We start from the raw sequence: 14,109 nt of genomic DNA, 5'->3' as shown, positions 1-14,109 counted from the left end.
TGGGAGCGCAGGAGCCGGTCGGGGGCAGGCGCCGCCGAAACAGGGGCTGCCGGGCCCTTCCTTCTCCTGGGCCCGAGCGCCGCCTCCCGGCGGCAGCCGGCCGCGGGGCGGGTGGTGGGCCTGTCACCGGCGGCTCGCCCGCACAGGGGCTCCCCGCCGAGGCCGCCGCCTGCCTGTCGCCCCCCGCGCGGGGAAGAGCCCCAACCGCCTCCGGGGCGCGCACGAGCAGGTGCGCCCGCCGCGGCCGTAGTCCCGCCCCCTTTCCAATGACCTTGGGCGTCCGTTTGGGGTCGCCACGGCAACGGAACGCCGGCAGCCAGCAGGGAGGCAGAGGGCGACCAATCAGCGGCGGCGGCCGAGGTGTTTAAACCCTCGGCGGTGGCACTGAGCTCTGTACTTGGCTTGCTGCTGCTACTGCGGCGGCATGTCGTTCAAGGTACGGACGGGACGGGACTGGGGAGCAGAGCGGAGCGGGGCTTCACGCCGCGGGTTTGGGCATCGCTGCTCGCCCTCATACGGGGCGGTGGGGGAAGCGGCTGTGAGGCCCTACGGCGTCCTGCTCCCCAGTTCCCTTCCCCTCTGCCCAAAAACCATCCAGCTTCGCGGGCGGAAAGGTCTGCGGCGGGGCAGACATCGTGACCTCTCCCACTCACTCCAGTTTCTCCCTGGTGGGGGGGATGGTGATGCGTGTGCACAATTCTCCTGGGGCACCCTTTCCGTTCCCCCCGGCTCCCCTTCAGTACTCAGGTCGGGGCGGGGGGGGGCAGCCGTGCAACCCCCCAGGTCCGCATCTATAACCCTCCAGCGCTGGGGCTATGTAGCCGTGCAACCCCCTGCCCCGGGCCCTCTTCTCCAGGCCACCGCTTTGGGGCATGGGGCGAGTGCCTGCAACACCCCCCGGCCCCTCTTCTCCAGACTGCTGCTTTCAGGTGAGGGGTGAATGCCTGCAACCCACTCCCAGCCCCTCTTCTCCAGGCCACCACTTTCGGGTGACGGGCAAGTGCCTGCAACACCCCCCAGTCCCTCTTCTCCAGGCCACTGCTTTTGGGAGAGGGGCGAGTGCCTGCAACCCCCGCCACCAGCTCTCCTCCTCTAACTCTCCAGTTTCGGGGCTGCAGCTGTGCATTCCCACCTGCGCCCCCCGCCCCCAAAGTCACCACTCGTGGGGTGCAGCAGCAGGCCCAGTGCCCCCCCTGTCATGCTGCTGCTGACCGCCCTCCCCTCTCCCCACAGCACACCCATGGGGCCATCCATACAGTGGCGAAGAGCAGACGGATTCCTGTCATGAAACGCAGGTCAGTGATGGTGGCTCCCAAGCTGGGGCTTTGTACCCGCATCGCCCTGGGAGACATCGGCAACTGCACCTCTGAGCCAAAGACACAGGCTGCCGCCAAAGTGATGGTCCTGGGCTGCAGGTGGAAGCGGGCCATCAGGTCCTTTCTCATGATCTCCCTGGGGAAGATGGCTACCAGGAGGACCATGCTGGGGGCCACCACCAGGCAGGTGCTGCCACCAGCCCTGAAGCCCTCCCAGGTATGGCCCGCCGCCTCCTCCCCAGCACTGCGGGGCTGCTGGATGCAGCTCACCCCACAGGAGCCCTCACTTGGCCTGGGCTGAGCTCTGGAAGGAGGTGCTACCCACACTGATCCCGAATTTCCTTGTAGTTGGCACCTCAGTCTCCAACCCCCATGGAGGTATCTGAATGTTCCCCATCAGACGATGCGCTATGTCAGGCTTTTTCTGATGTCTTGCTTGATATGGAAGACGTAGATGCGGAAGATGCTTCTGACCCAAGCCTCTGCAGCAGCTATGTGAAGGACATCTACAAGTATCTGAGACAGCTTGAGGTTAGTAGGAGTAGGTCAGAAGTGCAAGGGGCATCTGCTGACACTGACAGTGAACCTGTCATAGGCATGGCTTGCAGCTGGTATTCACTTTCACCTATTGATTTTCCTGAGGCACTAATAAGTCATCCCTTAACTTTAAAATACAAGATTAAACTGAGCTGATAACATAAACAGATGCTGGTTGTTAGACCAAACAACTAGTAGTACTAGTATCATGCTCTTTCTAGCCCATCTCTAGTAAACAAAGAAACCTGGTGCCCTATGGCCTACACCTATGGGCTATGCATGTACTGAACTCCTTGATAAGCCTTAAGATGCAACAGAGGCTAGGCATTACAAATCCTTCAGCTAAGTGACGAGATCTAATAACTGTATTCCTTCCACACAGCAAAAAAACCCAGTCAGACCCAAATACCTGGATGGCCAGAAAATCAATGGGTACATGCGTGCCGTGCTAATGGACTGGCTTGTGCAAGTACAGTTAAAATTCAGACTCCAGCAGGAGACCTTGTTCCTGGCAGTTGCTCTCACTGATCGCTTCCTGCAGGTGAGTGTCTCTTGCCCAGTGTCAGGCAATGCTTCTACCCTAAGCTAATGCATAACGAGCACTGATCAGTAACACCCTATGTGGGCATTTGATGTTGAATTGTGTGCACCACATAACCCTCTTAGCTATGAACAGTGACTTGATATATCAAAACTGCTTATGCCTCTCCCCGATTTGATCTCAAAGCCTTCTAAATACCCCTGCAGATACCAATAGAGGTAACAGATGATGTACAGTTATTCCGTATATGCCAGTATGATCATCCTGCTGTAGAACAAACTTCACACTGGCTACCTTTAAAAGCTGTGTTCTGAGCAAAGTCATTCAGATAAATCTCTACTGCTTCTTACTACAGGACAATCTTGTTTCCAAGAAGATGTTGCAGCTGGTTGGTACTACGGCTATGTTCATTGCCAGCAAATACGAAGAGATACTTCCCCCGCATATTGGAGACTTTACCTATATAACTGCTGACACTTATACAAAGCTACAAATCCGCCAGATGGAGGTGAAGATCCTGCAAGCCCTGGACTTTGGTCTGAGCCTCCCTCTCCCTCCGCACTTCCTAAGAAGGATTTCAAAGGTTTCAGAGGTAATGCTGGGAAAATGCATTACTGTAAGCAACACCTGGAAAAGTCAATACTCTACTGTGGCAGCTTGTTAAAATGGTTCAAAACCTTAGAGTACTGCAACCGTTGGCAACTGAGCCTGGTTGAGACCTGTCTCTTGTGTGTTTGTCTGCTTGTGGTCACATGAGCCTAACCCACCCAAAACCAGAGTTAAAATGTGTGCCTGCTACTGCAGGTGACTGCTAGCCTGCCATTGAAAGGAGTGTTCCTAGACTATGAGCAGCCTGTGATTAAGTTACTTGGATTTCAAGCCTATAGCTCCGAAAATGTTCGCTAAGGGAGTATTTCTTTCTGCTTGACTAAACAAAGGCTTGACAGGATGTTCTTGCCTTGGAGATAGCCAATACTTAACTCTGATTTCCTGCAGATGAACTTCCAACAGCACTGTCTGGCTAAGTACCTGATGGAGTTGTCCATTTTGGACTATGATATGGTTCACCTCCTTCCATCCAAGACTGCAGCCGCTGCCTGCTGTTTGGCTCTGCAACTCACTGGATGTGAGTGGGTAAGTCATGCTTGTCAGACCACCTCCTAGTTTGGAATTTGGTGTGCCTGTGCACCAGCTTAAAAGGCCACCCTGGGCCAGGTGCATGCCTTCTGCTTCCTTCACGGTATCTCAGCATGTCGTCTCCCTGTGGCCCATTACAAGGGCACAGCAGTAGAGCAGTAACTGTTAACCCTCCCCTGTGAGACAGGAGACTGCAATTGCCCAAGCCCAACAGAAGACAAAGAACCCAGTGTACTCAGATTGTTCTAGTAGGCTTGTCTAAAGACTTACCTTCGTTTCAGACACCAACTCTGCAATCCTGCATGTCTTACACTGAAAGCGACCTTCTCCCAGTTATGCGGCATATAGCAAAGAACGTAATCCTTGTGAATAAGGGTGTTACCATGCAGATGGTAAGCAGCATCTCACAGGGCAGTCGGGGAGTATGTGTGGTTAAGTGTCAATATGTGGTGCTTTGAAGCTGGCTTAGCTGAGCCACTGCTGTCAGGCTTGGATCAGACTGGCTCACTTCAGCTGAAGATCTCAATCTTGCCCAAGTGGCATGAGCCAGCTGTGAACTGGTGGTGTGTGCTAGGGTGGGCTATGGGCTTGGCTTGACCATCAAGCCTCAATTGAGCTGGAATAGTGTAGGTTTATGAACAGGATAAACTTAATAACACTTATCTCTCTGCAGGCAATCAGGGACAAATATGCCAGCAGCACCAATGGCAACATAAGCACCACTGGACAGCTGAACTCTTCTTGCTTGTGGGATCTAGCTCAGCCTCTGATTAAGTAGCAAATCGTATCTGATATCAAGCAGAATAATGACTCTCTGCTGTTGTGTATATAATGTACCTTATTTGTGTGTTTCAGCCTTTTAATAAAGTATTTCCACTTTGTGTTCTGTGGGGTAGCACAGATGACTTCCTACAGTGGAGGTGTCTGGCAGGGGGGGGCTAGCCCAGCTGGACTGGCTGATCCCCCATCTAGGGCTATAGGCACCTGCTGATGTAGTGGCAGAGACAGCATCTGCCAGGTTAGCCAAATTGGAGTGCAGCTCTATTTAACTTAGTATTTATTTTTTATAGGATATTTTTGTTAGTAGCTGTTGTGGTTTAAGCCCAGCTGGTAAGCCACTCGCTCACCAATCCCCCCTGACCCCCATCCCTGGCCATGGTGGGAGGAGGAGAAAATATAAAGGCAGGCTTGTGGGTCGAGATAAGGATCAGGAGGGATCACTCACCACTTATGGTCACAGGCAAAAGTCAGGCTCAACTTGGGGAAGAAACAAAATCCATTTAATTTACTACACATCAAAACAAGGATATTAGGAAGTAAAACCAAACTTTAGAACACCTTCCCCCCACCCCTGCCTCCTTCCCGGCTCAACTTCTCTCCCTCCTCCCCCACAGCAGTGCAGAGGATGGGGTCAGCTTGCCACACGTCTCTGCTGCTCCTTCCTCCTCAGGGGGAGGACTCCTCACTCATCCCCTGCTCCACCGTGGGGTCCCTCCCATGGGATACGGTCCTTCACGAACATCTCCAACATGGGTCCTTTCCACAGGCTGCAGATCCTCACAAACTTCACTGGTGTGGGTCCTTTCAAGGGGCTGCAGTTCCTCCTGAACTTCCCTGGCGTGGGTCCTTTCTGCAGGCCAATCTTCAGGCACAGACTGCTCCAGCGCGGGCTTTCCCACAGAGTCACGGCCATCTTGGGGGGCATCCCCCTGCTCCGTCGTGGGGTCCTCCCCGGGCTGCAGGTGGGCATCTGCTCCCCTGCTCCCCCCCATGGGCTGGGGGGGACAGCCTGCCGTCTCACCACGGGCTGCAGGGGCATCCCCTCCTCCCCCGCTCCTCCGCCCCCTCCCTCTTCACTGACCTCGCTGTCTGCAGAGGTGTTCCTCTCACATCCCACTCCCCTCTCTGCTGCAGGTTCCCCTTCTTAAATCTGTTCCCCCAGAGGCGCCACCACCGTCGCTGGTGGGCTCAGCCTTGGCCAGAGGCGGGCCCGACTTGGAGCCGGGGAAGCTTCTAGCAGCTTCTCACAGGAGCCAGCCCTGTGGCCCCCTGCCCCACTACCAAAAAAAGCCCCGTGCTGCAGGAACCCGTAACAGTAACTTGTGACTAGTCAGCTCTGCCTCTAGGAGAACACCACTGAGAGAGCTGTATCTGCCTTCACTTGGCAGCAATAACTTTTTTGTCGACCACTTCCCCCGTGGGTTTGTTTTTTTTAAATCTCTGTTACAAGTATTTAACTGTACTTCTCCTTCCCTTCTGTTATTTATCTGAAAAACACCCAGGAGAAGGGACTGCCTCCCTCCCTTCTTGCGCCTGCCACAGGTGAAGGGGCTTTTTACGGGAAGGGCCTGTGTGGGCAATAAGCTCCGCAACCACCACATGCCCTTCTGACGACCGCGGGCAGCCTGGGTCAGACACGGGGCGCTTGTTCGGGCCGGGGTGCCACCGTCCGTGTGCCCGCCCCGCCCCTGGCGGCGGGGCGCGCCCGTCCCCCCCTGGCGGCCGAGCGCCGAAACGCCGATGGGGAAGAAGAGGCGCGGGATTGGCTGGAGCGCCGCCGCACCAGGCAGAAACAACCGCTGGCCGCGCTGCCGAGGGCCGCGCGCGGGATTTTTGAAGAAGAGGCCATGGAGCCGATGCAGTGGGAGCCGGGCGCGGCCGACGTGGACACCGAGGCGGAGGCGGACACAGACACGGACACGGAGGTGGACGCGGACGCGGCGGTGGCGGCCGAGCCCGAGAGGAAGGCGGACGTCCTCATGCTGCTCCGGTCAGTGCCGGCGGGGGGGGGGCCGGGGAGTCGGCGGCGGCGAGCTAGGCCGCGGTGGGGTGGGCGTGAGGGGCGGCGGCTGCGGCCGGGCCCCCGCAGCGCCCGCCGTGCGGGGCCTGACCGGTGTCGCTTTGCTTCTGCTCCTGCTCCAGGCTGAGGGACCAGATCAAGCAGCAGCTCGCGGAGTACAGCACGGCGGTTCATGCCCGTAAGCTTCTCCCTGCTCTGACTCCCCCCGACCACCCCCGGCGCTTCCTCTTAATGTGATGTTACAGTAATACAGCATGTGGCGTGGCTGATAGGTGTATTCTTAAAAACTATTTATCAAAAGCGCTCCTCATAGTAGTGAAATACTTTTCTTGGCTGAGCATCTTACTGCATTTTCTAGACGGCTCTTGGAGACCTGTTTGCATACTTACAAAACTGCCTCGTGACTGTTGCCAGCTGCCCTTTCTCCTCTTGGGTTTTCGCTTTAGACCCAGGACTCTGACACGTGATGGTGGTTTTCAGGAATCTGAGTACTGGGGATGAAGTCGTACCAAAAGTCCGCCAAAGTGTTTGGCAGCAATACTGATGTAAAGTGTTTCTTCTTGTTTCCGTTATTTACGCCTTCTTCCACTGAACCAGGCAGCTGCATATATAGAGCAATGCTGTGAGCCAGCTCTGGCATGTCTAAAACATGCTAATGGAAATATTTTAAAGCCTAATTATTTCTCTGCTGCAGCTGATCGACAGTGTAGTCTCACTAACAGTGGAAGAGATGATAAGGCGTGGAGGTAGGAATAAGAAATACCTTGTTAGTATAGCCATCAAACTGCTAATCCTTTACGCTCTGTAGATAGTATTTAAAAGTCTTTGTTGTGCTTTTTTTAGTGACGTTCTTTCTTTGCAGGTCAAGTAATTTGCTGCGATTACGTCAAGAACCAAAACAAAATCAAGAAGTATGTCATTGCGTAACTTCAAGCTTTTTATGTATTTTAAAGTAAAGAGGAGAAGGGTTAAGAACTGAGCTTGGACGTTCTCTTCTAGTTATTCCTTCTTAGTAAATCTCTGGATTAACGATCAGTACTTTGTAGGAGTCCAGTGAAAATAAAGGAAACGAAGAGAATCATAGAACAGTTTGAGTTGGAAGGGACCTTAAACATCATCTAGTTCCACCCCCCCTGCCATGGGCAGGGACACCTTCCACTAGACCAGGTTGCTCAAAGCCTCAACCAACCTGGTCTTGAACACTTCCAGGGAGGGGGCATCCACAACTTCTCTGGGTGACCTGTTCCCATGCCTCACCACCCTCACAGTGAAGAATTTCTTATGTGTAATCTAAATCTACCCTCATTCAGTTTAAAGCCATGACCCCTTGTCCTATCACTATGTGCCTTTGTAAAAAGTCCCTCTGCAGCTTTCCTGTAGGCCCCCTTTAGGTACTGGAAGGCTGCTATAAGGCCTCCTTGGAGCCTTCTCTTCAGGCTGAACAAGCCCAACTCTCTTAGCCTGTCTTCACAGGAGAGGTGTTTCATTCCTCTGATCATCTTCGTGGCCCTCCTCTGGACTTGCTCCAACAGGTCCATCTTCTATATGGGGAAGAAATATTTTACTCAGTCTCCTAATGTAGTTCTGTATCTGATGTGTCTTCTAAACTTGCAGTCTTTCTTGTGATGGCTAGAATTCACTGATATAGTTCCACATGCTAAAATACTCTTGGCCTTAATAATTTGTGGTTTATAAGAAAAATTCTTGCTTTAGACATGTAGAGAGCCAGTTAAAAGTGTGACATTGCTTTTAAGTTTTTGTTATCTTCACATTGTTTGGGGTTGTGGTGTTTTTGTTTTGTTTTTTTTCCCTTCAGGGACACAGAAGATTGGGAAAGACGTCTGGAGGAAGTAACCATCTCTTTACAGAACAAGACGTTAGCCTTGCAAAGGTAGAATTTTCTTCTTGTTTATTTGGAGGTTTTCTGTTTGTTTATGTGTGCGCACGTACGTGCACATATACATTATTCTGATTAAAATAGGATTTCAAAGTGGTATGGTGTGTGTTACAAACATGAGAGATTTTAGTACCATCTAACCAGTAAGAATGCAGATGGAGATACTGTAGAGAACAAAAAAAATTACAAGTTGAAATGTGTAAATCCAAAGTTTCCTGCAAAATTGTGAAAGTCTGACTGTATAAATCAGAAAACGTATTTCTTGGCAGTATTTTGCCAATGCATATGAAAAGGTGGAAGTTTGATAGGTGTTATACATCTCCTGTGTTACATGGCAGTTCATTTGAATTCCCACCTTTGCCCAGCTTCCTTTCTGCAGACTCTGGGATTAATGGTGTCCGAGCATGTTTGGCAAGAAAGGAAGGAGTTGTCACTCTCACAAATAATCACTGGTACGCCTTTCTTGTCCTGAGAGTTATGCCCCCTTATTTAAGAAGTGTGATATTTAAAAGGTACTGAGTATTTTATACATATAATCCCAATGTGAAAGTGGACATACATACATACATGGAACCTTGGAAATACCTCTTCTGTTACTTAGCTAAATCTGCTTCTCTCAGTTTCTTACCAGTTCTTATCAGTTATATGTTTCTTCCCCACACTATGCAGGATCCAACTTACGTTTGCCCTGAGAAACAAAATGAAGCAAAATGATGATGACTCACGGTAAGGTGTTCTTGGGTAAAGAATGGCTAGAAAGGAATGGACTTTACACAGTTTAATGTGACATGTTTCTACATTACTTCATTGTACCTTGTTTAAAAGCAAGCTTCCTGCTTCTAGTTTTGACTGAATGATATACTGTCCACCTTCTGGCTAGAGTCAGCATGATCAGACCTCTTATACCTAGGGTGGATTTACATTGGGGCTCTGAATTAACCAACCTTTGGTTAAAGAGATCATAATTTTTGATTGACTATTGAGAACTGTTTGTAGTTAAGAGTTTTTTGTCTTTAATGCATGAGTTACCTGCATTTATAATAGCTGAGCACATATTACAGGCTTGTAACAGAGCCTTGCCTCTGCTTTGCTGCCTTCATTAATTAATCATGTAGGAGCTTAATGTCTTTGAAAAAGAACTGAAAGTTTCAAAGATGTTTAAAATTAGCTTTTAATTTCCTGCCCAATATTAATGGGTGTGTGCATGTGAAGTGTTATATGAGAAATTTAATTTCTGCCAGAAATACAGCCGAAAACATTGCATCTCCATGATGTCCCTGCCATGAGCCAGAATTCAGGAGCTTCAGTTCTTAGCCATTCTCAGGTGGCAAGGCTTCCTTGATGCCTTCCAGGCTCTGTGATTTGAAATGTTAAACAGACTTAACTGAAACATTACGGAAACTGAGAGGGAAGTAAGGAGACTCTTTGGCCCCCACAACAATACTTGGTATTAGGAAGGGTGCAGTGTGTCAAAAAAAAAAAAAAAAAAAAAAGGTATACTTTATTTTGGTGTTAGGGGAAATGGGGATTTTTTTCATTTAATACAAATAACCTTGATTAAAATATTTATGCTGGTGACTCATATTAGTGGTCTTAAAGTATGCAACTGTGTTTTCTTCCTTAGACTGATCACGGAAACTGTGAAACGCATAGTAACGCTCAGCCAGAGAATAATTAAATGTCAGCAGGTAAGTGGCAGTTGTAGCTTCTGTTGCAGTCGTGCAGGTCTACCAACCTTAACGTGAGCAGGAGTACAATTTGAAAGTAACAGGATCACACAAGTCATTTGAAGCTAAATGTGTGGCCCAAAGGGTGAGGTTTCTACTAATAGTAAAATTACCAAAATGATTACTGAAAGTGAGTATGTAAGAAAGTCTGCTTCTAGAGCCGCCCTTAACTGCTTTTGTGGATTGAATTAGCATCTTTCAATATTTTTTGGAGCCAAGAGTCTAGGAGATACTTTTTTTTTTTTCTTTCTTTCTTTCAGCAAGCACGTGAGAAGGAGCAGAAATTGATTGACATTAGAAGGAAAAGACTCAGTAAGTGTTAGCTGTATTGACTTTGTTTTATATTTGAATGTACAGTTCATTTTTTAAAGTCCTTGTAGCAATATTAATTTACATCTGAAGTAACTGCAAAACTCTCAACACAGTTATAAAACTTCTGAAAAGAGTAGGAAGTACTGTAAAAATGAGCTGGTGTGTTGTCTACTTGAGCATGAGACTGACGTGTTAGAATGAGAGATGCAAGAAACTCAGAAAGTGTGTGGTGGTGGTTTATTATTTAGTGGAAGCTCCCCAGAAAATTACACATCATTAGTAATTTAATAAGTCCTACAACACCTAAAGGATTTTATTTTTTGTCAGACTGTACCTTTATGAAATGTTTGCAGAATAGGGGAGGGGATTTACTTACAAAGAACTCTTGTAATAGTATATATGTTGGTATTCAGTAAGCTTGTTAAGAGTGGATCAAATTTAGATGTGAAGTCAATCTTCAGAACTTAATAAGGTAAATACGTTTTTTGAATGCTCCTAATGTCATATGACCAGGTTTGCCAACAGTTTTAACTGGTTTTTGTTTCATGCATAGGAAGTGGTGTATATGTTGACAGTAATGAACACAGACAATGAAATACCTGCCTTCATAGGAAAATGAACATCCCTAATATCTTCGGAAATAAAGGAAGAAATGCTCTGTCAGCATTCTTTCAATGTATAAACTGTCCCTAACTGACCTTATTCAGTCTAGTTTTTAGCCTGGTTTCCTATAAAAAACTAGTAATATTCACTGGTGTTGTCCATATGTCCCTTGTATGACTTCAGAATTTGGTTTCAATCAAATTTGAAAAAGGGGAAAGGGTCTTAAACACCACTGACTATACAAGTTGTGACAACTGAAGACAGGGTGTAGGACAGATGTTCAAATTACGGTCCGTGTCTGATGGAAATGCAAAGAGCATACAAAGTACTTTCTGTTTTGCTAGCAGCCAGGGATCAATGAGCTTTGACACCAGGTAGCCACAGCACGTGTTGTCTCTCGTGTGAAAGAATTATCTTGAGGTGTGTTGGAGGGAAGGGACAGAGTGTGAAGTTAGGGTTATTGCAGTGGAAGTGCCTTAGATGTCTCTGAGGAAAAAAGCATATCTTTAGTTCTATGGCTCACCTAACTACTTCTTAACACTTCATTTTCCTGATAATGGAACAGCACTAAAAACAGCTGGAAGGGAGAAACTACTGCAAGTTCATACCGTGATGAAAAAACAGAAGGAGGAACAAGCAAGGGTGAACATGATCGAAACACTGGAGGTGATACGTAATAAGTTGGAAAAAGAGATACAGATGACTACAGTAATTAAAAATGTATTTCAGGTAATGTGTTGTAGGTTTTAGTAGCAAGTTTGCGGTTTTGCATTACAGTCAAGATAACATAGTGTATGGTAAATGTAACTTCAAACAAAATTGTGTTTTCTAAAATCTTTAAGTAACTAGGGTGATGGAAAAACTGCTGTATGAAAGGAAAACTTTAGTGCTTTAAAAGCTAAAAGCATGAAATCATCACAAACTTCTTTGGAATAATTATTTACAGAGTTTAGAGATGGTCTGTCTATCTTTATTCCTTTGTTCCCTTAAAGGTACAAAAATAATCCATTTTCTCAGAGAATATCTGTCACAGAAGTGGCTGTCTTTCCTTATGCTGTCACCCTACACCCCTCCAGATCAGTTTCCCCATCTTATGGTTAGGAAAAATAAGTAGGTCTTAATCCCGTGATACCAGCAAGCCAGACTGCTGCTCTCAGTCTGCCCCTTCCGACCACATGCGCTTCTCTGTTTGCATCGCCCACTGCAGCCTTGTGAAAGCCTTGGCCTGCAGCCATGGCCAGTCTCGAAATACTTTCAGTGGTGTAGCCTTCAACCTTTTGGTTACCCACATATCAGAGGCTGCTGACGAGTGTGTATCCATGGAGCTGGCTGGCAGGTCATGTGGAGTGTGGAGTCATGCAAAGTGAGGAAGAAAACCTCATGATTTGGGGTGGGTGGAAGGGCCTCCTGCAGCATCCTCTGCTCCAAGGGGCTCAAGTAAAGCTCACATACGCTGTGCTGCAGTCTGGTACTCTGCGTCTCACTGTGTGACTTGTCCTGGCTTCCTTCACCTGGGTCCACAGATCAGTGGCTTAAGTAGAAAGATGGGAGGCACAGTGAATGGTAAATTGCAATTGCAGTACTCTTGAGTTTATCTGCAAATGGGTTATGAAATCCCGTTCAGTGCACACTAAGTTTATTTAAAAAATATAGGCTGGGGAAAAGAGAGAACATATTGGACAGCTTCAGGTAGAACACAGGATATAACCATGTCGTGAATTTGAATGATCGGAGAATTTCAAGGACAGAAAGTGAGCCACCGGTTTTCATATTACCTGTTATGTCTACTACTAGTTTGCATTAGTAACAATGTTATATCTCAAATTGAGAACGAGAAATTAAACATTTTAGTGGGTTTTAGATTAGATTCCTAGAATTATCTTCTGGTTTTGTATTCCTGAAATCTTCTGAGCTGTGAGTAGAGCAAATCTTCTTTGGTTAAATTTAGTAATTCCCATTTTCAATCCAGATTGGCAGGGTGAGAACATTAACTGTGTTATCTTGTGTTTGAGGCAAACTTTATTCCATGTGTTTAAAAAACAAAAAAAATATCCTCTAGGAAATTCAAAGCACTGCTTTTGCGGGTTTTTTGCCTATGTATTGACAATAGGATCTAAAACAATACTTCCCTTCCTCCTCTTTCCCTTCATCCCGCCTACTTCAAACACTGCTGTGAATTTCAAGGGCTTCTAAATTAAAAAATGGGCAGCTTTTGAGAGGTTTTACTAGGAATAATCCTTTTTAAGGGCTTTTTTTAACCAATAATCTTTCCTTCTTACAGAGTATCATAATTGCAAGCAGAGTTAACTGGGCAGAAGATCCATCTTTGAAGGCAATTGTTCTACAGCTTGAAGATGATGTCTATTTGCTGTGATTCAGGAGAGATACTGTTTAATCTTATATAGTGTATGTAATCAATGGACTAAACTTGATTGCTTTCATAATGCATATTAATCTCACTTTAGGAATTTGAAAATGTAACCTTTCTGGTAGTTGTTGTTCTCTCAAGAGACTCAGAACGTGGCCATGCAACTCTTTGAAGTGAAATTTAATTCTTGGCACACAATGAATGTTTGAACAGGTAGCGTAGCTGGTGAAACTACCTGAAGAGCCGCTTTGTAGCTGTCCTGTCCCAGGTGCTCATCTCCCTCTGCAAGGCAGCAGAAACACAAGAAGAATAATCCATATATCCACACAAGCTTTTTTGTAAAATTTGGCTTAAACCAAGGCCCTGTCATGTCTGTCCTCACTCCCTGGGCACCAGCAGTCTGCAGAGCTCAGACAAGATCCAGGACCCTGCTCTGCCCCTGGTGGAAAGCTCAGACTGGAAAAGTTAGTTAAGTCACTCTTTGGTGTTTTTTTTTTTTAAGCTTTTTTATTAAAGTATTATGTATAACTTTAAACAGCGAAAAGTTTGTAGTTCTTGATTGTAACAGCCACTTGTGACTGTGCTATATGCTGATTAGTGAAGCAGAGCATCCAGCTGTAGACGCAATCTGTAGGTGCCGTCCCACGTAGCAAAATATGACACCACTAGGGAAAATGCACGTGAAGTGGAAGCATTGAGTTCATGCCATTGAATACTCAGCTAAGCAGTATTCTAAATATGGTTTTGCATTGACAATTGTGTTTTCATTTTTTTGCCTGAAGAAACTCGTTCATGTTTTTATGCGTGTAATGTGTTAAAATATTTTTACTTTTGGCTTGGCACGTGATTATTAGCTTTAAAAAGGTGGATG

At 47.2% G+C, this 14,109-nt stretch overlaps 2 protein-coding genes across 2 annotated transcripts; both read left to right on the top strand.

The window, feature by feature from the left end:
* The first annotated feature begins 424 nt into the window (after positions 1-424).
* On the top strand, positions 425-4,309 carry LOC128136690 (G2/mitotic-specific cyclin-B1-like). Its single transcript, XM_052776627.1, has 9 exons — positions 425-436; positions 822-929; positions 1,234-1,533; positions 1,665-1,847; positions 2,236-2,394; positions 2,750-2,986; positions 3,391-3,528; positions 3,813-3,923; positions 4,205-4,309. The coding sequence occupies exons 1-9, from the start codon at positions 425-427 to the stop codon at positions 4,307-4,309; spliced, it is 1,353 nt and encodes a 450-aa protein (XP_052632587.1).
* Positions 4,310-5,060: 751 nt separating this feature from the next.
* LOC128136689 (centromere protein H-like) lies at positions 5,061-14,007 on the top strand. The gene is made up of 10 exons (XM_052776626.1): positions 5,061-5,103; positions 5,896-6,301; positions 6,454-6,509; positions 7,194-7,242; positions 8,148-8,222; positions 8,898-8,954; positions 9,853-9,916; positions 10,216-10,267; positions 11,436-11,599; positions 13,152-14,007. Exons 1-10 carry the CDS (start codon positions 5,061-5,063, stop codon positions 13,242-13,244), a joined length of 1,059 nt encoding a protein of 352 aa, XP_052632586.1. The 3' UTR covers positions 13,245-14,007.
* Positions 14,008-14,109: the final 102 nt, after the last annotated feature.

The sequence above is a fragment of the Harpia harpyja genome, chromosome Z, assembly GCF_026419915.1.
Source record: "Harpia harpyja isolate bHarHar1 chromosome Z, bHarHar1 primary haplotype, whole genome shotgun sequence".
In the NCBI taxonomy this organism is placed as follows: Eukaryota; Metazoa; Chordata; class Aves; order Accipitriformes; family Accipitridae; genus Harpia; species Harpia harpyja.
The sequence above is the reverse complement of the archived record's forward strand: the minus strand, read 5'-3'. Positions and strand labels throughout refer to the sequence as shown.